Here is a 24,486-nt window from a genome sequence, read left to right on the forward strand (position 1 = left end):
TAATGATAAAGCTTTTATCACTACAGGTCTTTATAATTCACACTGAATTCCATAATCCCAGATTTGTCAGATTGGAAGGGACCTCTGGAGATCATCTAGTCCAGCCAAGGCAGGGTGACCTACAGCAAATGACACGGGAGTGTGTCCAGAGAGGGAGACTCCACAACCTCCCTGCCCACCCTGTTCCAGGGCTCTGCCACCCTCAATGTAAAGAAGTTCTTCCTCATGTTTAGGTGAAACTTCTTGAAATTTTTATTTTATGGCCACTGCTCCTTGCCCACTTGCTGGGCACCACCAGAAGGAGTCTGGCACCATCCATGACTATGTCTTTTAAACCTTAATATTTGATCAGCATACTTGGTGAGAGTGGGAAAAACATTCTGAATGGCAATTCTCTTATTTTAGTGTCCCTTTAAACTCCAGGATTTCCAGGGGAAGGAGGTGGAGGGATATGTTTCACCCACATTAAATACAAATGCCAAAGTCCATAATTTCTCAGCCCCTTGACAACTTTCTCCATAGCAAACCAAGCATAGCAAGACTACCAGCCTGTGCCCATTAACACCATGCAGTATTACACAAACAGAAAACATATTCTACAGGAAAATCATGTTCGTTTCAAACAAGGTGCAGTTTTTTAGGCAAAACTGTAGCCTATAAAAGGGGGCAAAAGGCTTGAGCTGGCATACGCGGTTTAGGCGTATATGGAAGTGCCCATGTACTGTACCTGCCCTTTCCAGCTGCCCAACAACCCAGCAGAGTGGTGTTTACTGAGCAGGAATGATCTTTCCTCTCAAATCCAGACATGCCAAACCATCTTTAAAACTGACGCTTCTTCCACTGCCCTCTGGCCCACGTTCCCAAGCCGTGGTACCAATCAGCACCCTCAGGACGTATCCCCAGGTTAACCTGCATCTGTGTTCTGGCTCCACAATGCCACAGCCCAGATGCAGCTGGAAACCCAACAGGTCAGCTGCACCTGGCTGGGAGGACAAGGGAGACCACAAGGCTGAGGAGCAACAGAACGAGCCGGAATGGCTTCAAATTGAACCATAGTAGGTTTAGATATCAGGAAAAATTTCTGTGTGGGTGGTGAGGCACTGAAACAGGTTGCTCAGAGAAGTTGCGGATGCCTCATCCCTGGGAAGTGCTCAAGGCCGGGTTGGATGATGCTCTGAGCCACCAAGGTGTCCTTGCTTACAGCAGGCAGGTTGGAACTGGACGACCTTTAAGGACCTTTCCAACGCAAGCCTTTCTATGGCTCTGTGACCCTGTGCGAGCCCGCCCCACCGCCCGTCCCCGGAGCCAGCGGCTGCTCCGGGCGGAGGAGCCGCAGGCCCAGCGGGGCCTCCCAGCACCGCCCAGGGGCCGGCGCCGCGCGCGCGCCGCAGCCGACCGGCAGCCGGCTGCACCAATCAGAAGAGGGGGCGGCCCCGGCGCCGGCCAATGGCGAAGCGCCGTGCCGGTAGGGGCGGGGCGCGGGCCGGCATGTGGCGGGCGCTGGCGGGAGTGCGGCGGCTCCTGTGGCCGCTCGGGACTGCGGCCGGGGGCGCCCTGCGGGTGGAGCCGCCGCCACCCCGGTCCCCGCCGGGTCGGGGCTGCGCGGCGGCGGGAGGCGGAGCCGGAGCCGGGGCCGGGCCCGGTGCGCTGGGGGCGGCGGAGCAGCGCCAGCCGGCAGGTAGGGCCCAGCCCGGGGCCGCGCTGCGGAGGTGCCCAGCGGGACCTTGAGCGGAGTGTGCCGCCTCTTGGAGAAGGGGCACACGTGGAATCGCGCCTGCAGCTGCGGAGGAGCCTCGCCGTGCCCAGTGCCGTGGGACCGGCCGGGGCCGCGGGCTCGGGGTCACGGCACTGGCACCGGGCCGGCACGGCCTCCGCAGCGCTGCTGGGAAGCGAGGAGCCGGCCGTGTGCAGGGAGCCCGGGTGCCGGTCCGGGTGTGTGTGAGGGATCCGTGCCGTGCCCTTCGGTAACAGCCTCGGGACAGGGACAGGCCTGGTGTGCGCGGGGCTGGGCTGCGGCTGTTCCGCACAGCTCCTCTAGCCTGGATCTGACCGAGACGAGCAGTGCCCGGTGATTTTTCATCCATCCTTTCTCCAGGCAGGCTCTGGAGGCTTCTCAGGTGGCTACCAGGCAAATATTTGACTTCTGTAACCGCTGTGTCTGGAGGATCTGTGGTCACTACTGGTTTTCAACATGTGTGACAACAGCAAAAAGTTGAAAGAGTGCCCTGAGGTGAAAGCCTTATATTTACAGAGATCTGATCCAACTACTTATCCCCATTCATGCATATAATTGTAGCTATTGTTCCTTTGTTTGGCTTTTTCTTCATATTGGAAAATATAAAGCTTGGCTTTGTGCTGGTGCTCAGTCTGCACTAATGTTCATTTTATAGTGGCAGACTAGCACTGCTGACAGATTCAAATTATGCCTAACGTGTGCATACAAGTTGCATCTACGTAATTAGGACAAATTAGAAATAAACTCTTCATGGTGTGAACAGAACATAGTTTCACTGATTTACTGTTTTGTAAGCTGGCTTCCTTAACCTGTTGAAGGACTAAAGCTTCCTCTACAATATCATACTGCTCTGCACCAGATCAGGCTAGGGAAAAAGAAAAAAAAGTGGCCTTACTCTGCCTGCAGATAAAAAAATGTCTTCCCTCTGCATCCTGTCAGCTCCATTTTTGAAATACTGGTTTCTTCTGCTTAAGATTCTAGAACAGTTTAATCACAATGTATTATCACAGATTGTTGAAAACCATTGTTCTGAAATATTTTCAGTTTTATCTGTTGTTTTAATAATGTCTGAGTCCTTAGGTTTAATTCATCTGTATTGACAAGTGAATGATAGTATTGGCTTTTAAATAGCAACAAGAAGAAATAAGTAAGTTAGCAAAAACCAAAGTTTCATTTGGGTAACTGTTACATCTAGTGATAGTGTTGTTTACTGGAAGAGTGCTTCCTTCTCTGCTTTGATGGCTATAAAAGTGATTTTAAAAAATCTGCAGTTCATGTTGCATTGTCAGTATCAAACCAAACTCATAGTGAGTGGCTAGCTTAGGCTAAAATTCAGGTAATTGTTATTTTATGGCTCTAAATGGTTTATTTTTGCAATTAAAAAAAAAATTTGCCACTGTACTATTTTTGTATTTGCTCCAGATACTGTTCTTCCAAAGTTCAACATTGACTTGGCTGTAGCACTGCTGAGGCAGGAAAATGCTAAAGACATCTGTGTCATCCAGCTATCTCCAGAACTAAAATACTGTGATTATTTTATAATTGTGAGCGGATTTTCAACACGGCATCTTCATGCAATGGCAAATTACATGCTGAAAATGGTAAGACCATAGTTCCTGCTGCTCTCTCTGAGTTTTGGGAATGGGTTTAAGTGTTGTGAAGGGAATTTCCCCAGGATTGTATGTGTAGGGGTGTACCAGGTAAGATAAAACTGATGGCATTATGTAATTTAGTCCTGAATACATCTAGGAAGTAACTGGGTTTTTTCCTTTAGCAGTACTACATAAAATATAGGTGTTATGTTTTAGAAACAGACCTCTCTGTATGTGGAATGCTGAGGACATCACAGTTGGGTGGCTAGAACATGAATGATGTGAGATGGTGATGGTGACCTGTGTCTGCCTTTATTTTTGTCCAGCAAGCACCATTCCTATTCCCAGTCATTCAAAAGAGCTGTTCTCAAACCTCAATCCTTAAAATTTCCACTTTCTCAGATGTATTGTAAGGCCAAAAAAAAAGTTGGCCTCTTATAAGAGGCGCAGGATCCGCTCATGAGCTTTAAGCAAACTGGTAGTTAATGGTCCCCCTGCTGTGCATGTGCTGCAGGAGAGGAGAGGCAGCAGCAGCCATCCTTGCTCAGAAATCCTCTGCTGTTTGCCTTTGGAAGATAGAGAACTTTGCAGCAAGGGAATGGAGGTCAGAATAAAATTACTGGTCAAGCTTAGAGACAAGGGTGAAACTCAGGAGGGAGAAACTTTCTTGCCTGAGAAGAGCCATACAGCTGTTAGAAAGCACAGCATGAGGAATATGACCAGCCCCATCAGTCAGCTGTCTGTACTCAGCCTGGAGTTTGCCTTCTCAGCACCCACTCTATTTCCCTTCCTGACCCTGTTTTTCCTTTCACTCTTGGTTTTACTCTCTTCCTTCCAATCCCACTGGTTGCAGCTGTGAGACTCATGGGGGAAAGGAGAGTGGGAGAGATGGTTTAGCTTTTCAGGGCCTTTCTGAGCAGGTATGGGGAGTTTCTTGTGTTCTCTGCAGGAACTGGCTCATCTTTGCAAACCAAAATTTTGCCTTAAGCTGGAAGTTGCATTAATGTGATTTGAGTATGCAAAATCGGAGTGCTTAGTATGTACTCTATTGCTTGTATAACTTGCTAGTCTTAGCAGTTTTTCATTTCCCCCAGACTGGGAGAGATCAGTGGGTACCACCTGCCCAGCAAAAACTTGGCTGGGCTTCATGGCTGCACCCTCTGGTGGCTGTAAAAGCAGCAATTTTGCAAGGGCAGAGCCTCTTGGGAGGCATCGTGTCCTCCTGGGCATCCTGAGAAACTGGGAAGCCTGGTCAAGTACTTGGGGGTGGCTGAGTTCGTCTCACACTGGAAATTTTATAGGTAAAAAGTAGCTGAAGCTTAAGAGGTAAAGCAGAGCAAGTGCTCCAGAGTGCTGCCAGGCATTTGGCGAGCTTTACTACCATTCCTAAACCCTTATGATTTACTCACAGTAAAGCAAAGAGGTGCTCAGGTGTAGCATGAGATCTTCCTGTTCTGCTTCCAGAAGCTTGTGAATGGCAAAGGCCCACATCCCCATCTGGTTGCATGTCAGAGGAAGAAGCTAAGGCTTGGCTGTATTGTAACTGTACACCCTACACAGCTCTAAAGATAAGGCTTGGAAACTTGTAGCAGGGATCACCTTTTGCAACCTGATGATAGCTGATGGCAGTTCACACTGGGCTTTTTAGCATTTTGAGCAGACTGTTGGAGTCTTTTGAAGATACCTCACAAGCCATCTTAAAGAAAGGAAGGTAGAAATGGTTCTGAATTGACATTTTGAAAGTTTTCCATGCTGGTTTGCAAACTAGCATCATTACCCAGCAGCTAACATTGTGTGGAACAACAATGAACAGCTGCATTTTGTGCTAATTGCATTCCCAGTCAAGTGAGGCTCATTTGCCAGCCAGCCATGCTGGTACATCTTGGTTTGTGTTCTGTCTTCCATGGCAGAATGGACTTCTGGAGCCATTTCTATCGATACTCCTAGTAGCGGAGCAAGTAGGTTATGGCCAGATCTGAAAGTAACCATACTTCAGCCTTGAACTGTCAAATTTCTCCAGCTCTGGTGGGTGTTTGGGCTCTTCATGTACTGCCTGGGGAGAGCTGAGCCTCTCAAGCTGGCACCTACAAAAGGCCCCACAGAGAGCTGCCTGCTTTCCCTGACTGACCTTGTGCAGCCCTGCTTTGAGCTGCCCCCTCCCCTGACCCAGTAATGGAAAGACAGTAGTATTTAGTATTCATCTTGATAAAAGATACCTACAAAAGCCTTGGACAATGGTATGGGAATCCAGAGCATTAGGATTTCAGATTTGAGAAATCTGTATGTATTTTCCAGTAGTGCAAATGTATATTAGCCTTTTTCTTTTGTGCAGACCCCAGGACCAGCATGAAGCCATCTAACCCATTTAAGCTTTAAAACAACTCAGCAAAATCAAGCTTCTCTGTTAAGTTTGAGTGCTTTTTAAATAAATGTAAGACTTAGTTTTCTGCCATTCCTTTTTTTTCCTCAGTACAAGCATCTCAAAGAAGAAGGTGGTCCTCATACTCAGATTGAAGGAAAAGAGACAGATGACTGGCTGTGCATTGATTTTGGTAAATATTTGTGAATCTGAGAAAAACAAAGTTCTGCATGAGCTCTTTGTTGACAGAAGCATCTCACCATGAACCCTGGTTGCTGTGGAAAGTTCACAGTTCTCTGCTGTTTGGGAATTCCAATTGTTGGTTGAACTCACTGAGATAATAAAGGATTTTCCATTAAATATCTTTGGCATTGAGGAAAAAACAGTAACTATTCTTCAGTGGCTAAAACAGGTCCTAATAAATTGAAGGTAATAATAGTGGGAAAAAAAAAGCTACTTCAGTCAGTTTCCTGAGGTTTCTGTAATCCATGTTTGGGTAAATGGGAACTCATTGTACAGTGCCTTACTAGTGAACTATTGAACAGACTTTTTCACTGTCCAGATCATACCATCACATGGGGTAAAACCTCAGTCCTAAGACACTGAGTTTAATTCTTTATTCTACAAGTGTGAAACTCTTCACAAATACAAAAGACTACATTCAAAAAGCAGTTCTCCTTCACTGCTACTTTTAGAATCTCACCCCCTGGCTTGGTGTTTTGACCTAAAAGATTAAAACTTCACTTACAGATGAGTGAGGAGCACTGCAGCCGCTGATGTTAAGCCTTGGCTACCTTATGATAATAATTGGTAATAACTGAAACTCAATTGGAATTCAGGGGAATAACTGCAGAAGAGTACATTAGACAAACACTCGAATTAACATTCTCTGCTGTTCACACAGAATTAATGAAACCAGAAAAACTTAGTACATCAAAGTCTGAACCTATTTCATTGTAAAAACCACCTGAAAAGTGTGAGCAACACACCTAGGAAAAATTACTTTGGCTTTAGCAGAATGCTGACAATACAAGAAAGCTTAAAATCCGTCTATCACCTTGGGGGACTCTTTGCCTGAAATTCCTTTTGTATTTCTTCTGTCCCATAGAAGTCATAATTTCTTTGGTTTGGAGTCTTGTGATAGTGTCTTATTTTAAAGTATTGTGTCTCATATCTTGTTACTGTAGCCTTGGAGTTTTTTGAAAGACTGACAAATTTCTAACACTGAGAAACTGGAAGCAGCAGCTTAGGAAAGGACTTTTATCAGCTGCCATGTTGTATCTAGCCAGAAAGGCGCTGGAGGGCTTGAACTCTGCTCAGCTGAAGGTGTAGCAGTGCTTTACTGTTCTCTTTAATTCATTATGAATTTCTGTTCTGTGCAGGTAACATAGTGGTTCATTTCATGCTGCCAGAGACACGAGAAGTTTATGAACTGGAGAAGCTGTGGACTCTTGGTCCCTATGATGACCAGTTAGCACAGATGATTCCACAGTCCCTGCCAAAGGACTTCGTGTTTGGACTGACTCCCAACAGCAGTGATCATCTTGAGACAAGAACTTAAAGCAGCTACTGCGTGGAAGGAGGACAAGTGTGCCTGAGTCATACAGTCTTGAGAGCTGAGTAGTCAGTACAGTTGATCAGTACAAAACAGTGGTTTTACTGGGTGTGCCCAGGTAGACTTCTGAGCAAGCTAAAGTGAGCAGAATCATAGAATCATTAAGATTGCAAAAAACCCTCAAGATAAGAGTCCCAACCATGAAATGTCAAAGGAATCCTATCAGAGCTTCCCAGGGGAGCCATTGGCTTAGTGGAGTTTGCAGTGAGAGGAGCAGGGCAAAGACAGCTGCTTAAGCTGGAACTTATGCTCAGCCTCTAGAGTAATTGTTTTTCTAATATCTTTGAAAGACACCCTGTAGTGGCAGTGCAAAACAGACTGGAGTGCTGCAAGGAAAAACTGAAATACTACAGTTGAGATGACACTTCTTGTGTTAAGCCATTTGCTTCTGGTCACAATAAAGCAAGTCGTGGTCTGAAGGGGGGGACAGAAAACAGATTGGTGTTACTGAGAACATAAAAGCCAAGAGCAACAGTGACAAATAAATGTGCTTTGAGTTATCAGAACAGTAAATAAGTTTTCCAGCCAAGGCAAACCTGGTTTTAATAATAAAAAAGCCCCAAACTGAAATGCTTCAATTATTTGTTTTCATGTGAGAGGATTCAGCTCATCCTTCATGTGCAGTTGACTCCTCTCTTAGCTTTCCTCTCACCTGCTTTCTGAAAAGGGGCACTGAGACAATACACTATGGCAGTGAAAACCTTCAGCTCTTTGAAGTGGGAATGGACTGTTCAGCACTTTCAGAAGTCACTGTTCAGTGTTCTTAGCATGACTGATGCATGGTCTGATAACCAGTTAAAGAACTTCAAGGTGGTAACCAATTTGTCTGTATAAGACAACATGCTTTTCTGTACTACAGGGCAGGAGTGTTACCACTGGATTAGGATCTCTTTCTCTTGGGGGAGTTTGCTCTGCCATGTCTCAGAAAGCAGAAACAGGAGATCTTCAGGGTAATGACCTTTTTCTCCTCATAGCCCACAGATTACTGCAAGCCCTGTGTATCTCTGCCCTGCACAGCAGCTTCTGTTCATAAGGCTCAAAGTGAGCCTGGTCTTTGTGCTCACTTTGTGTAGCTGTGTTGTTCAGGAGGAAGTGTGTTTGTTTAAAAGAATCCAAACAAACCAAAACCCACTTCTCCCTCTATTTCAGGTCATGTTTTCTTGCTGTGTCTAACCTCCGTTTTTAATGAATGATTGCCTCCAAGTTCACCTGCTCTTTGATACAAGGCAGCAGATGGGTCTGCAATGAAGGGTATTTGTTAAGTGTAGTTAAACCATGCAGGTAAAACATCTTTGCCCACAAACGAATATGTTGTTGGGAAATATAACTGCAGAGAAAGGTTTTTAAAATGCTTTGTGACACTTTTTGAAAGTAATCACATGGGAGAAAGATAACCTTGGCTGTCTTACAGCCTGATGGGCTCTAAATCAGGCATTTCCTCCTAGGAGGGATGTGTAGGAGTAACTTCAACTCAGTCATTCCCTGAAACATTTCCCTTTTACTGCTATTGTGGATAAGTTATATCTGCTGAATAGAGGTAGGTGCAGCAAACATTACACCATCATATGACCCCAGAACCAGGTACAGTATCCTGTCTGAAAGAGCAGTAACAAAAGGAGTACCCAGAAAAGAACAGCTGTGTGAACAGGCTAGGACTCTTAGAGGTGAAACAGGTTACTAGTCTAAAAGACAAGACAAAAAAAAAAAAACAAGAGAACTCAGTAAAATAAACAAATATAGCTGACTTAACTGGCAAAGGGTAATGTGAAAAGGAGTTCTGTGAACATCTACTCGTTGCTATTAAACAATCAGAACTGCCAGCCTAGGGAAAGAACTTGGTCCTCATCCATTTAAAAGAAGCATTTCTAATCTCTGGTGAGCTGCTGCTCCAACCACGTTACCTGCCATCCTTGGTGAGACTATGGCCTGATAGTCCCAGAGGCTGGGAGGTAGGAATTGACCCAGTCTGTGTGATCAGTACTGTGCAACACTAAAGCCCTTTTGGAAAAAAGACATTTGGGAGTTATTTCATGTGGATAAATCAGGTGATTTCTGGGTAAAATAAAAATACCAAACAGTTTGTGCAAAGAGTGTGTAGATTTAGCATTTAGTCCTTCTGGATAGGTACATGTAGGTTTGGCTCTGTGAAGGATCCCTTGACGAGATGAACAGGAGAAACCATTAAGTGAAACTTTTGTCATAATTTCTCTGATTTCTTGCACTGCATCTGAGTAACTTCATTTTCAAGCAGTGTTTGTGTCCATCACTTGAGCTAACATGTCTGTTAGCAATCAAGCTGGGCTCTTTCTCAACAGTTTCTCATGTTGGTCTAAGAATCCTCCACATCACCCATATCAAGCTCAGGCTGTCTTGCACAGCACACATGCTCTGTTTAATGGAAAAGAGCGCATGCCTTGGAAATTGCAGCTTAAGAATAAAAGCTCTGGAAGGTTAGAAGCAACTAAGAATGTTATGATAAAGCAAATGCTTAAAACAGTCAGGGGTTGAGCTGTCACAAATGCACCAGCAGTACAAAGCAAGGCTTGACTTTTTATGCTGCTCAAGTGACAGAGTGCTGTTTCTGAGAAGCTTGATATTGACATGGAGAAATGAGCTTAGGGTGCCCTGTGAAATGCAATACTCTATGCAGTGCCTTCTACAGACATAATTTCCACAATTCCCTCTTTCTGCTGGTTGGTCCCAGGAAATGAGCTGTGAAGTAGGAAGGTGAATGAATTGGGACAACATGTTGGGCTTCCCAGTTCTCTTTGAAAAGATACGGTATTGTGTAATTCATGATGCTCTTTCATTCCCCAATTCATCCCTCTCATGTAAGCATTCAGGTGAACATCTGGTCTCCTTTTACTCCAAATAATGTTAACAAGGATCTAAATGGAGAGGCGATACACCTCACTGGCAAGTGGTGTGTTTGGGTGGTCACTTGTTTGCTGGCTGTGTGACTGGTTCTGCCTGTCCAAGCTTCTAGGGCCACATTGATGACAAAGCTTCATCACTCCAAGACCACCACAGTAAAGACTGGGTAAAAACTGCCTCCCCTCTCCCCCACCACCCCCTCCCAAAAAAAATTACTGCATTTCTAATCTCATGTTTGTCCTGACAGTCAGGAGTGTCAAGTCCACATTCCTTCCACAGCAAATGAGCCCAAGTGAATGGTGCAAGGCAAACCATGAAGCATGGGTTGTCCTACAGACTTTTTGGCATTGTTAGATGGGAGGGGGGAGATTCATTACAAGCCACAGAAGTCAAAGCTTCTTTTGGGAAGTGCAGACATTGTAACCTGGCTGTCCTAGCAGCTGTGGAATGAATACCTGTAGGTTACTGCTCATCCTTATCCAGTTATTATGGAAAGAAAACCAACTTGATCAAAGCACCGCAAGTACTCAGGATGGTCTGTCCCTATGCCTCAATAATTTAAAAAAACACCACACAACTTTATCTGATGATAGGAGTTAAACTCTTTATTCCATTCAGAGGCATCTGGCAAGTAGAGCTGCATTGGGGGGCACATTACAGATGAAAAATGATCCATACTTTCTGGATATTGAAATCATTTACAGTATTTACTTTCTAGCTATTCCCAAATACTCCAAATTACCAAGTCTCAATTGAAAAGAAAAACATGAGATACCATATTAAGTCTAGAAATTTAAGAGAGATGACAGTATTTAAATCAGCAGATGTAAATGCAGCGCCTATCTGTAAAGTAATTTTTAATGGAAAATAATGAAGTCAAATCCTTCTCAAATGTTAAGAAAGGAACATCCGACTGACTTAAGCCTCAACAAAAATTAAAATGCTATGTACTTTCCATACTTCAGTAATTTTAAATTCATTGTAAGAAAAAAAATTATCCTAAAGGCTAGATGAAGGTCACTGTCAAAAAAGGAAAAGAAACTCATTTTTCTTTGCTAAAACTACAACATAAGTTTGTGGTTTTTAAACCAATTAGTAAAGAAGAGATGCAGGAAAAACACTTCAGACCATTTTCAAAATTATCTAATCTGTACAACAATGATCTTTGGGAAAATTATCTAGTCTATGTAGTAATGCCTCTATTTCAACATGAACCTAAGAGGTAGATAACAAAATGATGAAACAAATGTTTTTGCTCGCTGTGCCCCTCAAATCAGTGCAGCATGGTGATTCTGATCATCTCATGCACAAAAACATCACAAAAAAAGGTTCAGAGGTAATAGCATGGCTCTGTCGACCACACACACACAGGCGCGCACGCGCACACACACACACAGCAGTCTTTATGCACCATGTGTTGCCACATTTTTTTTTCTTAAACTGAGGTAGACTGAAGTTTATTGTAGAAACTTGAATGTGTCACTATTACCACAATCATCATTCAAATTACATTTGGAAATTTAAGAATTTGGTAACTTTCCTGTTATCCCTGCCTTTTGACATTTTTTTTTTGTTCTCCTCTAATGGTTGGTTGCAGAACGTGCATAAATCCTGCTGCATCTATTATAAGCCAGGCTAGAGAGGTTGTTGTTTTGTTTGTTTTTTTTTTTTTTCTTGTAATCATTTTCAAAACCTTCAAAGTGGCTTAGTGTGGCCCATAACAGCGGCTGGATATGTAAACTTAGCCTTTCATTATCTTTCAATGTGATCAAACACTGTTTGACCTTCCCCCATCGTGGTAACTGAAAGCAGTATGATGTGATCTGCAGACAGCAGAGACCCTCCTGGCCTCAAAAAAATGCTCCAGCAGATCAAGTGTTCTATCAAACTGAAGATGAAGCTTGCTCTTTGAACAAAATGGCAAAGTCCAAATGGGCTGCAAATGGTTAAATGTAGCATTATTAGGTAGTGATGGTCAAAGGCACAAAGGGTTCATGCATTCAATCAAGTAGCACAAAAAAAAAATTCAGCCTCTTGCAGCCTTCTAAATTTTTCCCCCAACCCCAGCCTCTTGCCATCACTTCCTTGTCCTGTTCCCAAAAAAGTACCGTCACAAACTTTTTCATCCCATCTTAAAAGAAAACTAAACGGCATTGCTGCTATCAGAATGTTGGCATCATTCACTATCTTTTGAACATTCATTGAATTTTTTTTAAACAAATGATGGTGTTGAAGCCCTCAGGAAATCTGAGGCTGTGTTTTTTTTACCCACCTTACTCCCATCAGCCAGCAGCTAGAAGTGCTCTACTATATTTTTCCCCGATAAGTCTGTAGTACTCCTGGCTGGTGGCTGATCAAATTTTAATTTTTTTTAAAAAAATAAAATGCTCAAGAACTATTAGCTTTATAAAGTATACAAAATACCAAAAAAAAAAAGCAAAAAAGGAACAATTTCTCATTGAGGTACTAAATGCCTGAGGTAGTTTAGTAAAATGCATATTTATCTTTTTATGCCCTGGCCAACACCATTCAACACTTCCCTTAGGTTATTCATGGCAGTGTTATGTAAAAATGCAACCAAATTATTTTTAAAAAATGCCACTTGTTTCAACATTGGGACTAACACTTAAACTCTTGTCAATACCCTTGCTCTAACCCTAGCCCACCCGCAATCCCACCCTCCAAATGTGTTTATTCTTTTACAACTGGACCTATAAGAGCAATGCCTTTTCTTTTTTTTTGTTGGTTTTTTCTTTTCTTTTTTTTTTTTAACCAGTGAACTCAGAAGAGAAAGCTTCATTAAACCAAGTTCTAAAGTTGTTGGGGAATAATAAGAACAATAAAAAAGACTAACGAGTTTATGTTAAATTGTGAGAATAGAACAAAAGGGAAGTGAAGGGGTCCTTATTTTAAAGCTGGGTTTCAAAAGTTTGAGAGAGCCTAAAGAATACATTCTCAGAGACAGCGTTCAACGGTTGCCTGGTCCTCGAACAGGTGATTGGCTTGGTGGATCTTCTGCATAAAACTTCAACAGGTGCTCACCACCTGTCTCTCTGTCACACAGTCTGTCTTTGGTCTGGCATCTGTCTCTGATGGGCCATTTCCTAAACCTTTATTTCCGTCTTGGCTGAGGCTGTCCGCTTTGCAATGTTTTTTGCTGTTGCTGCTGCCTTCTTACCTGAGCCAGTATTTCCTGAATTTTTCTCTGAGCAAGCTGAAGGACACAAAGAAGAAGAAACAACCCATCATGATGCCATGCTGCAGTGACTGCTGTTTACAACCAACAAGAGATGCTACTGGGATTAGGAAAATCTGGAATGACTAGATTTCTAGTACTGACTAGATTACTTGTTAATTAAAATACACTTGAGATTAATCATGATGTACAGCCTAAATTTATTTTCTCTTCTCTTTTTGACCTACCACAACTACTTGCATGGTCATTTTTCTCATCTGTAGTATATAGAGCATGAGAATAGGTAGATGACTACCAATGTTGAGATTATTGAAGCTACAGCCTTAATTTTACTTCTCTGGAAATACAAATGCTTTATAAGAACCACTGTTGTAATAAAGAAGGTACAATTTTTTTATACACTAGGGTAACCAGAAGGTCAGACTTACAGGACTTCCCAGCCCCCTCATCTCCTTTCTAAACTACAAGTCACCTGCAGCAAAGTATCAAAAGGAATGAGTCTGAGTTAAGTGAAGGAAGGAATCTTGTGATTCTTTTCTTTATGATATTATATCAACAGATTGGGCAACGTGGATGAATTACATATCTGGATGTGTTCTTTCCAGATACTATGGTATGGCTTGTGTCTCTGTTCCTTCTGAATTTCAGCCCAATCACAACTTGGGTTTTCTTTTGCTTTCAGCAAAGTTTTAGCAGCGCCAGAGCCTGCATAAATTGACAGAAGAATTTAAGGAGACTGTTTTGCATATGTGAACGTGCAGTATTGTTATAAATCTCTCTCACAGGCACAAGGAAAGTTTATTGCAGCAAGACAAGCAGAGGAACCTGGCAAGCACTGCTTTCTGTATCCTGAGCAAAAGACTTCCATCCCTTGGCTCCTGCACATGGCTATAAAAGAAAGACCATGGAAACATCAAGGCAAATACAGAAAATCATTGCAGTCCTCCTACCTGGCATGCATAGAAGTGACCAGTTATTTTCACAACCACCTGATCATTTTCATCAGGTGTCTGGTCACGAGGGACTACAACTTCTGCACTTGTCAAGTTTTGAAGCTCATTTACCTATAAACAAATAGTAGAAGTCAGAAAACTTTAAACTAACAAATTATATGGTTTATTATACAACCACCAAGCCTCAAAGACACCAACCATTGAAACATCATCCTCTAAGCTACATTTTTTTAAACCCCTCACTAACAGAAAGCATCTTTATGCAGCAGTGTGCACTCTGCAAGCTGAGCCTCTTGTGTCTCTTAACATAAATTAGCACCAAGTCCTCTGGGTTTGTAGAAGTGTTTTAAAGACTAAATACAACACACAGAAGGTGTTAAATACATGACTTTAAAAAAGCAAATAGATGCCACAGTATTTACAGTTGAGTTTAAAAGTGTAAGGTCAGAAAAATCATACAATATAGGGAAGAAAAATGCCAGAGTATTTACACATTTTTCCTTCAAAAACCTATACAATATAGAGAACTTCAGACTGAGCAGGTGGGAAATTTTATTTGTTGAAATTATTTTCAGCAGCTTGTGAGGCTTCCATCATGTTAAGTAGAGGGAAGGTTAGAGTCTTTGTCTCATTAAAACTAATTTTATTTCAGAAATGCTTATCATTGTGTAATTAAAGTTTTAGATGAGCAGCTTCTCAGACATGTTTGTCCTTAAACCTCTTGCCACTGCAAGTAATGGAAGAGGCCACACTGCCTCTTGACACTTGACCTAAAGACCCTGTTGCACTCAGGATGGACACCCAAGACTAAACCAAGTCTTTGCAAATATCATCTAGCTCCTAACTTAACACCATAAGAAAATACCTGAGCACCAGCAGAGCACCAGCGCCTTTTTAGGATTGAAAAATCTCAGTGATGTTATTTTATACAACAAACTGAGCCTAAGAAATGCCATCAATTTAATTGAAACAAAGATAGGTACACTTTTTTTTGGTAATATTGAGGTCTGAACATGTTTTAAATTCCTACCACTTATTTAGAAATTAAATAAATCATTCTAAGATTGGCTTCAACTCCACAGCAGAAGAAAGGAAAAATGTAACAAGTACAGCTAAGAAAACAGCTCCTGCTTTAATGTAACATCAAAGAATTAGTTTAGCTAAAAGTTTAAGCTTTTTGTGTATATACACACTGAATATGAAACATAACTGAGCAATATTAAGGGTTTTATTGCAGCTACTTACTGTTTTGCCTCCTTTACCAATAACTCTACCAGCAGCATAGGATGGCACTTTTATATGAGCCTCAAGTTTCACTTCTTCTTTAGGTCCAAAGAAATTTTCTTCTTTAAGTTTTCCATAGATTCTCCCTTGAGCCTGCAAAATTGCTTTTAGTTAGAGAATGTTCTTCTTGCAATCTAGTTAACATCAAGACATTCCACAGAAAGGTGAATTCTTAGTACATAATCCTGATAAAGTGTTTTCCCTAATAAATACACTGCTTTTCTAAAAGAAGTCTTTGTACCAAGCTAGGAAGTACCAGTGTCCAACTTCTTAGATTGCTTGACAAACCAGGGAACCACACAGCAATTTAACAAGAGATCATTATTATTATTATGCTTTTCAGTAGAAATATTGCTTTTAAAAGAAACTACCACATTTCTGTAGAGGTAAAGAGTGGTGGAGAGAAGAACTGTAAGGCAGAACAACAATCCCAAATTTTTTATTACACCCAGAAGCACAAAATGCAACTAATTGATTCAGAAACCCATTCTTTTAAGATGCTAAACTAAAAAAGCCACAACACCCCCAACAAGTCATGGTCTAAAGACTCCAATTGAAGCAAAGAGCTTGCTTTTACAATCCATTACAACATATTGTTTAAAAGTAAATAAATTTGCACTTGCTCAAATTTCCAAAGTAAAGAAACAAACTGCCCAAATCCAAATAGTTCCATGGGAACAGTATTATTCCAACCAACACACAGTTCCTTTTTCTGGGAAGCACACAAGTACCAGATAGCAAGAAGAATGTCCACTGAGAGTAAGGTTGTAGATTTGCTGATTTTTAAACACATTTATTTCCTTATTCAGAGACATTTTCAGTGAATTTGTGGGAAATGGTAACCAAATCTTCTACTCTTTGGCTCCTGGATGCTTCAAATGAACATACATTACTGCTGAATTATAAAGAAAGACGGGATGTGGACTTCTTTAAAAAAAAGAATGTAGATGGTCTTCCAACATCTCCAGTCTTTCAGTTCTTGAGAAGGTCTTTAGGAAAGGAAACATCCTAACTGGGCTGCAAGCCCCTGCACAGTAAAATGGTGGCTGAAATGTGTTGTCTACCCTAGATTCCCCTTCACTTTCATATATCCCAGATCCAAGGCAGGACAGCCATGCATGAACAGTGGTGTTGCAGGGATGCCAGAGCTCTAGGGAGCACTGCAGCAGAGGCTCTGAACAGTGCCCTGCTCCCTTCCCATTGCCTTGCTAACAGCTGGCCCTGCACACTGCAACATCCCCAGGCTGCAGCAGCACAGGAGGAAAGGGATGCAGCCTCTGCAGCTACCAGGGACAGGAATCACAGAGAGCAGAGCACAGTGGAGCAAGGACAGGATGCCTAAGTCACAGGCTCTGGGATAACACAACCTCTCCCAGAGCTCATTACTCATCTGAGCAGCAGCTATTCCCTCTCTGAGTTGCTGAGCACCAGTTTACATTCTTGGTGCCCCAACAACCACTGTCCCAGGAGAGGAGACCCTTCTTAATCAGAGCTTAAGGAGAGCACTAATGAAGTGTGGACCTGGCCCTAAGGCCAGCTTCAGGTTAACAGTAGTGATCAAAGGAAGGACTGAGCTCTGCCTCTGCCCATCCCAGCCAAGAGGGCATTGCTCACACAGAAGCTAAAAGACTACAAGGTCTGGAACTGAATAAAGCCCCAAGGGATAATCCCTTTCCTTCATAAGACCAGCACTGCCCAGGAGCATTGACTGTGCTACTACACTGATGCACCTTTGCAAGCAGAGCTTAAGTGTAAAGTAGGGACTGATTGATGTGATGTTAAACTACATATGAGGGACAGAAAAGGGACACTTTCCTCCTTGCAGGAGTCAGGTCGGAGAGAAGAGCTTCCAGAAGAAACCTGTGGGACTCCCAGTTTATCTTGGGGAGGAAACCTGAGGAAAAGCCTTTGCCTACATGAAAAGTCAGGATAAGGGATGCCCAAATTTCCTTTGGCATGCTACTCCTTGAGGGTAAATCCACTGATATCTGATCAGTATCTGACCTTTTCCTGATCCCAGACCATAAGAGTACATGTGGCCAAGCCCACAAGCACACAGAAAATATCAAGGACACAGAGCTTCCTAGTCATGCTTTGCCTTCAATGGCATCTCAAGTGCATATGGTAACTGAGCAACAATCCCAAATGCATCTAAGTTTGTAATTACCACTGCAAAATACCTGCCCTGATAATTTTCCAAAAATCCTAAAGGCATTAACGAAACTGATATCCCTGAAGTTTGTGCACCTCCTTCTTGCAAGATGTCCTGAAGCAAAAATACAAAGTCAAAATTGAGAACAGGCAAGAAAACTATGCCAGGATACAAATTCTCAAGTGACTTTCTACATGCTCCAGGCCACATCTGTGATGATGCCAGGCTGCTGCACTGAGCTGCCTGCACCACTCCTAGCACAGTCAACTCCTTTTGGGGTAACTAGATTTATCCCTTGACATTTAAGGCAAAAGGCCACTCTGGAACTTAATTTGAACACAGATGGGATAATCAGGTTGAGTATCTCCTTGTAGTTGCAGTGGAAATACAATTAGAAATCTTGCATTTATCTGTAGAGCTACCCAAAAAGCATTTTCCATTTAGCACAAAACAGCAACCTGGGAAGACTGAATTTCATCTTGTCAGCTTTGTTATTTCAATTAAGCACACAAAACTGTTGCATATACCAAGACAGATTAAAAGACTCAACTCAAAGGTGCTTGTAGGTAGAAGAGACATTTAGGAATGTAATATGGCTATATTTTTATGCTAGACTTGATTCTTATTTACATGAAACACACATGAGTTTTCAGGTGACCAGAATGTGGCCTCTAATAGTACTGTATTACTCATATTCCTATGACACCTTCCAGCAGAAGGAAAGCAAAACTCAAGTATTTACTAAAATTCTGAATAAAGTGTGCTTGGAACCAAGAGCTTAGTTTTTCAATATTGTCCCTTAGGCTCCAAAGGCCACTGCATACTGACAAGTTTTTATATGTTGTACCTTGAACTGAGCTTCTGGAGGTCCAGTGATGATAACCATTCTCAGCTTAGCATCTGGTCCTTCAGCAGGGGCAATCTGGAATGGATAAACATAGCTATTGGTAGCTGTCTTTTGAAGGAATAGTTTAAAGCCACCTCCTCCCCATTTCAGTCTCACATTCTGTTCAGGAGTGAAAAATTATTCGTTACAGCAGCAGCAGCATCACACTTCAGTCATGATGGGTTTGTTCTCTTTAAAGTGCATTAATTAGCTGTAATGAAATATGGAGAAACTGGCTAAACCACCATGAGCAAATTTACTTCTGAAAATTAAAGACACAGCTACTCATCCACACATGACAGAATCCCACACGGCGTTTTCATGTGGCTATGAATGATGTAAGACATGTAGCCTTCAAAAAGACAAATCTGGTTAATAAACTGAGATTCTCATCCCTACCCACTAGCTTGAATAGTCTTTCTAACAAGTTTTGCTCATTAGCAAAAGCTCTCATCCATTCCCCTGAGAACAGAAGATCACTTTAGTGTTGTAACTAATCAGATCCAAAACATTCCTCTATACCGGACAATGTGTGACCCAAATAAAAATTAAGCTCCACCAGAGCTGAGACAGAGATGCCTGTAGGGTCTTTAGCAGTTCATGTCACCACAACAGTAAGATTTCTGTGGGTGTTTTTCTCAGACTCCAGTGGCATTGAATAATTCAAGCTAGCCTCTGACATTCCGAATGAATCTTTTGTTTATCACAACTGACATTTCCATTGTTGCATCTAGTATTACATAGCTGCTGTTGAATGAGCAATATATTAAACACTACAGAATTTCATCTCAGCTGTTGGCATAGGGATGTTATTCATATTTAACAGCTGTAGTTTATTTCAGACAAATTACCAGTCACCAGGCATCATTTTCACTAAAGAATTTTGCTAAGGAAAGTTTGTAACATTATTCATATTGTACCCTAAGATGGAGAAGGCATTACATACTAGTTATCTGGTTTGCATATCTATTTTTCATTATTTATGAATTCCAATTGGATAGATCTAAAAATACACATTAATTTTACAGCAGTACATTTATATGGCATGACGCTGTAAGAACAAGCACAGACTAAATCCATTCATTCTTTGGAAAAAGTATTTTAGAGGAGCAAAATTTCAGGGCACATTTAGAGACAGCTGACTGAACAGAGCTCAGCCTGACAATTGTCATTTGTGTAAAGTGGACAGGTTTGTCTCTCAGTCACCTCTAGTTTTCTTAACAAACACCAGCACCTTCATTAAAATTTTAGGAAAAATATTTTCCATCAAGCCTTCATTACATCCTATGTGTGTCTAAATGTTCTGGAACATATCTTGCTTTGATTTTATCCTAGAATATTCTGTTCTCAGAAGCTGGGGTAAAACATGGCTGAGCGCTGCAAAAGAAACATATACCAACTAACATTTCAATGTCTGAAGGGGTAATCTAAGACAATTCTGTGTTAATTTTGTCTGTCTGCCTTTGGAAAAAGTAGTTATATACATACAAATAGTATACAAGTGGAGAATGTAACTTCTGAGATTAAACAACTTTTCATTCCTAACCAGAAAACAATCTTTTATATGCCAAAAGCCACAAACTGACAACTTTGTACACCCAAACCCAGCTTTCCTCAGGAAGGGCTGCTCTGCAAGGAATTTATAACCAAGGAGATGACAATTGTTCACAGCAGGTCCCAGCAGCACAGGGTGGGCAACAGACACCTCAAATCTGTTTTGCTGGCTCTTTTGCTGACTAATTGAGTCTGGAGTCCCACACTGAGCCCGCATTGCCAAGCAGTGACCCCCAGCACTGGGACACCACCTGAGCTCAGCAAGAGCCATGTTCACCTCTGAGGTGACAGCCTGGACACTGCAGCCTTGTACAGAACCCCAGTGCATCTGCAGTTTAGTCTTACATCGTGGGTTATGAGTTTCACCAGATCTACAAAGCTCAGCATGAGCACAGAGGAGATGCAGGAGGATGTAAAAGGCTTTCAGCTTTTTGTAAAAGCTACAGCTCAACTCAAAACAAGCATTATGCACAGACTTACTTCCTCCACAAAGTATGGTTACTGCAGTTTGGCAAGTTAGAAGTTACTCAGGCAGCACTTCTTCCAACTCTTAGCTAAAAGCACAGATTCCTTGATTCACAATTTATTATTTTGTTCCAAAGTTATGACAGAGGGCAAGTTAAAGTGGTCCCATTTCAACATGAGGGAAGTTTAGAAGTTTTGAATAATTTACCAGTTGCCATATTTAATACTTCCACACAGAAGCAAGCCTGATGTTTGTTCTGCCATTGATCTGCCAGATTACAGGTTAAGTTGCATTATTTTAATAGATAAGTACACATGCAGCATCCCAATTTTGCAAGCATACCCCAAATCTGTGTACTTTTGTTAAGATTTGATCATGTTTTCACAAAAAACCATCTTTACTTTATTCCTACTGAAGGAACAAAAGACCAGAGCTTGAGAAAACTTTTATCTGAATTTAAATTAAGACAGAAATGTTAAATGCATGGGGTAGAGGGGTGCCAGCCAGTAGAGGAAGCCTGAGGCCGCTGTTAGCCAGATGCATGAGAAATACTGGAAATTCCCTTTCCACTAAAGTCTCTTCCAAGGACCAACTGGACAACTAGTTTGGACGGGTTCTTGGAGGTCCAGGTTGTTTCACATTTCTCTCTCCACCTAGCAGTACCTTCTTAAACCACTGCTTAAACTTTAGATACAAGCTGCAGGAATGGAGAGGGGAAGAGGAAATACATGTGATGCATCACAGCCCCATGCAGGACAGATTTGATAAAGAAATATTGACACCTCTCACTTTCTCCTGTTTAATTTTTCCCCTAAAAATATGGTTATTAGTGCTCAAATGATATAAACTATCTTGGTAGTATAACTATTTAACATACTGCTCAAAAAAGGATGGAGTTGGGAATGTGTCATTGGCTGACTGGCCAGTAAACAGATCAGCACTAGGCAAACCACACACAAGACTCATTCATCAGGGTTCCCCAATTATTTTGCTCTCTATACTTAGATGAACACCTTCCAAGCTAAGCTCAGCTTCACCAAATTCAACTCAGCATAGCCAGCTCCTGCCCTGTGCCCCAGACTTTTGGCAGATCCCTGCCATAGCACTCACTAAACACATCACTCCATTGAAACAAAAATAAAGAGAGCTGAGAAAAAAACATTTGTTTTATCTGTGCAGTAAAATGTCCATCTAACAGCATACTAAAGCTACACACTGTACTTTAAATGCACTGTACTCTAAGATTTTTTTTTTAAATTTAGGCCAAAACATTTTCTTTACAGCATAAAACAGCAGAAAATATTATTTGTAAGAAAAATGTGCTCAAGCATTTAGAAAAGATACGTGGTTAAAAGGGCATTAGTGGCCAAAAGCCAGGGCCTTCCTATGACTGCAACTGGTACTAACTCCTGTAGACAGCCAAGAAAGATTTCACCAAATTGACTGAAATTCAAGCTTCTGTTAGAGGTCAGCCTCTGCAGACCATCCTGTTCTTAGCTACACTGAGGTGGTCAATACACAAACAGCTGGATGTTAAACCTTATAACAAGAAGGTAAATGTGCTGTTTGAGGACTGACTGGCCCCAGGAGCTTGGAGCAGCACATGGGTGAAGTTACAACACCACCAATTCAGCACGGAGCCATTTGAGCTTGACAGCCCAGACCAATCCATCTGGCACAGACCAGGGGCAGCTACGAGAGCAGGGACTTCAACTGGGCTGCTGTGTTTAGAAGGGGAATTTACCCCACCAATTTTCACTTTACCTAAAGCAAGGAGAAAACCTTTAAGCACTGCATCATCAAGGCACAAGTCTGTTTCTAAGACCACCAAAGTAGTTTTCTTTGCAGCTTATATTTCACACCTCAGGAGACGTCTGAAAACATGCTTCTAATTATCTTGTCTCAGGGAAGATTAAAAGATGATTTATAAACAAATGTACTATTTATCACATCATATTCTAAGCATGGAGTGGGGGAGGATGTTCAGGAAAGCACGGCTTGTGCAAACTTGCTGAAAGTGTCACGTAGAATAGGCAGAAAGTTATAGCTGGTGTAATAATACCTTAATAGATGCGCCTGCAAAACGAGAAAGTTGTTTGATGTGCTGTCCCTGCTTGCCAATAATAGCTCCAACTGCCAAGGCTGGGATGAACAGATGAACAGTTTCAGACTCGGGCTGTTGCTGTGGGGAAGAAGGAAAAATGCAGTGAATGTTTTTGAACATTATGAATCAGACTGACAGGAAAATGGGTACAGAACAGGCATGCATGGAAATGAGGGGGAAATAAGATTTCCCCCTGTGATGTCTGAGTATTAAGGGTCTGGCTTTTTTTGGGAATCACAAAATCCACAGAACAAGAAAACCAGTTTGAGCCAAAAGAGGATTCTTTCATCTTGTATAAAATACTCACAATTTTAATGCATAGAATTTTAAAAAGCAATTGAGGAAGCTGCTTCTTTGTGAGGCTTTCACTCTTACCTGTAGCTGTCTGGATTCTCTTCCACGTGCAAGACCCTGCAGATGAGGCTACTACAAGCAGAAGGAGGCTACTACAATCTGAGCAGGCAAACTCTTTCTAGTTTCCCAGTTATATTTTTAATTTTAGATTGTGCTGAGAGCAGTACAAAAAGCCTCAGAGTTACATATATGCTACAATTTCCTTTGTGTGGGAGTGATCTGGAATGATAGCCAGCTTGAAATCTGCCAGTGATTCCTCCTGTGTAACATTATGCAACAGTTGGAGCCCTGGCAGCATTCCTCACACAGGCTAGTAAATTAAACACCGTGTTTCTGAAAAGTGAGAGGACCCCAGCATTGCACCCACTGGATATCAGGCATCACTGCATCTTCCTATTGCTCCCAAGCAGACACCCCAGCTGGAGAGCATGACACAATGCTCGAGATCCTCTCTACGTGCTGTGCAGCAATGATCAAACTGCAGGGGTGCGTCTGCCACAGTAACTCACAGCTCTGTTAGCAGCCCCAGAAGAGCCTGTCTCAGAGGAAGGGAGCACCCTCAAGTAATGGATCAATGGTCCATGCTACTGGACCATTGATCCATCCACTTCCATCAGGGCTAAAAAACCCTAAAAAGCATTTCACACGAGCCTCTCTTTGAACTAGGAGGTATTTAAGACACTACACACCTCTCCTCCTAAAGTTTTTCTTCCTCTGTGTACCCCTCTCATATTTTTGACTTTTTTTTTCTCATCCTCACTCAGACGAGCCAACATGCCCTTTTTGTGCAGAGGTATTTTGAGACAATGAAGACAATCTTTGTCCTTGCTTTTTCAGTGCCCACCATGCACTGAGCACCAGCAAGCAGAGCACATGGGACCAACCAAGCTCATTGAGCTTTGCTCAGCTGTATATTTTAATAGGGGTACAGGCACATAGAGAAGCTCACCTAAACAGCTTTTTCTATGATATTTTCAGAAAAAGCCCCACACTGCTATATGCAACACAAAGCAAAAAGCAGATGCAATCCTAAAAACAACACCCCCAGCTTATTTTTAAATTTCAGTTACTCCTTTCAAGGTTAAGTCTTTCGAGGCAAAGTCCCGCTGCATTAGCCATAAACAAATCTGAACAAAATGCTCATTTCCAAGTTTTACCACTTCATTTTCAGTAAACACAAGTCAACTGTAACCTCAGGGGATACAAATTCCAGGCACAGCTCCACGTACCAGGTGAAGAAACCCCAAAACAGGATATTGGGAACAGAAACACTTGAGGCAATTGTAGCAGTTGCCCAGTTTACCCTGTGTTTTCACACATACAAGGTGTTAGGATTCAGAGGCATTTCATGCTGGTTTGAAT

At 42.1% G+C, this 24,486-nt stretch overlaps 2 protein-coding genes across 2 annotated transcripts in view; one reads left to right on the forward strand and one right to left on the reverse strand.

The window, feature by feature from the left end:
* Positions 1–1,488: 1,488 nt before the first annotated feature.
* Positions 1,489–7,871, forward strand: MALSU1 (mitochondrial assembly of ribosomal large subunit 1). The gene is made up of 4 exons (XM_066566858.1): positions 1,489–1,678; positions 3,158–3,336; positions 5,798–5,879; positions 7,069–7,871. Exons 1-4 carry the CDS (start codon positions 1,489–1,491, stop codon positions 7,245–7,247), a joined length of 630 nt encoding a protein of 209 aa, XP_066422955.1. The 3' UTR covers positions 7,248–7,871.
* A 2,891-nt stretch (positions 7,872–10,762) lies between these two features.
* Positions 10,763–24,486, reverse strand: part of IGF2BP3 (insulin like growth factor 2 mRNA binding protein 3) — a 112,289-nt gene continuing 98,565 nt past the window's right edge. The window contains exons 11-15 of the mRNA XM_066554555.1: positions 22,729–22,848; positions 18,608–18,682; positions 15,570–15,701; positions 14,322–14,435; positions 10,763–13,389 (exon numbers count right to left, since the gene is read on the reverse strand). Coding sequence (XP_066410652.1) covers positions 13,288–13,389; positions 14,322–14,435; positions 15,570–15,701; positions 18,608–18,682; positions 22,729–22,848 — 543 coding nt within the window. The 3' untranslated portion in view covers positions 10,763–13,287. The remainder of the gene's footprint in view (positions 13,390–14,321; positions 14,436–15,569; positions 15,702–18,607; positions 18,683–22,728; positions 22,849–24,486) is intronic.

Source organism: Molothrus aeneus, chromosome 1, assembly GCF_037042795.1.
Source record: "Molothrus aeneus isolate 106 chromosome 1, BPBGC_Maene_1.0, whole genome shotgun sequence".
Lineage (NCBI taxonomy): Eukaryota > Metazoa > Chordata > Aves > Passeriformes > Icteridae > Molothrus > Molothrus aeneus.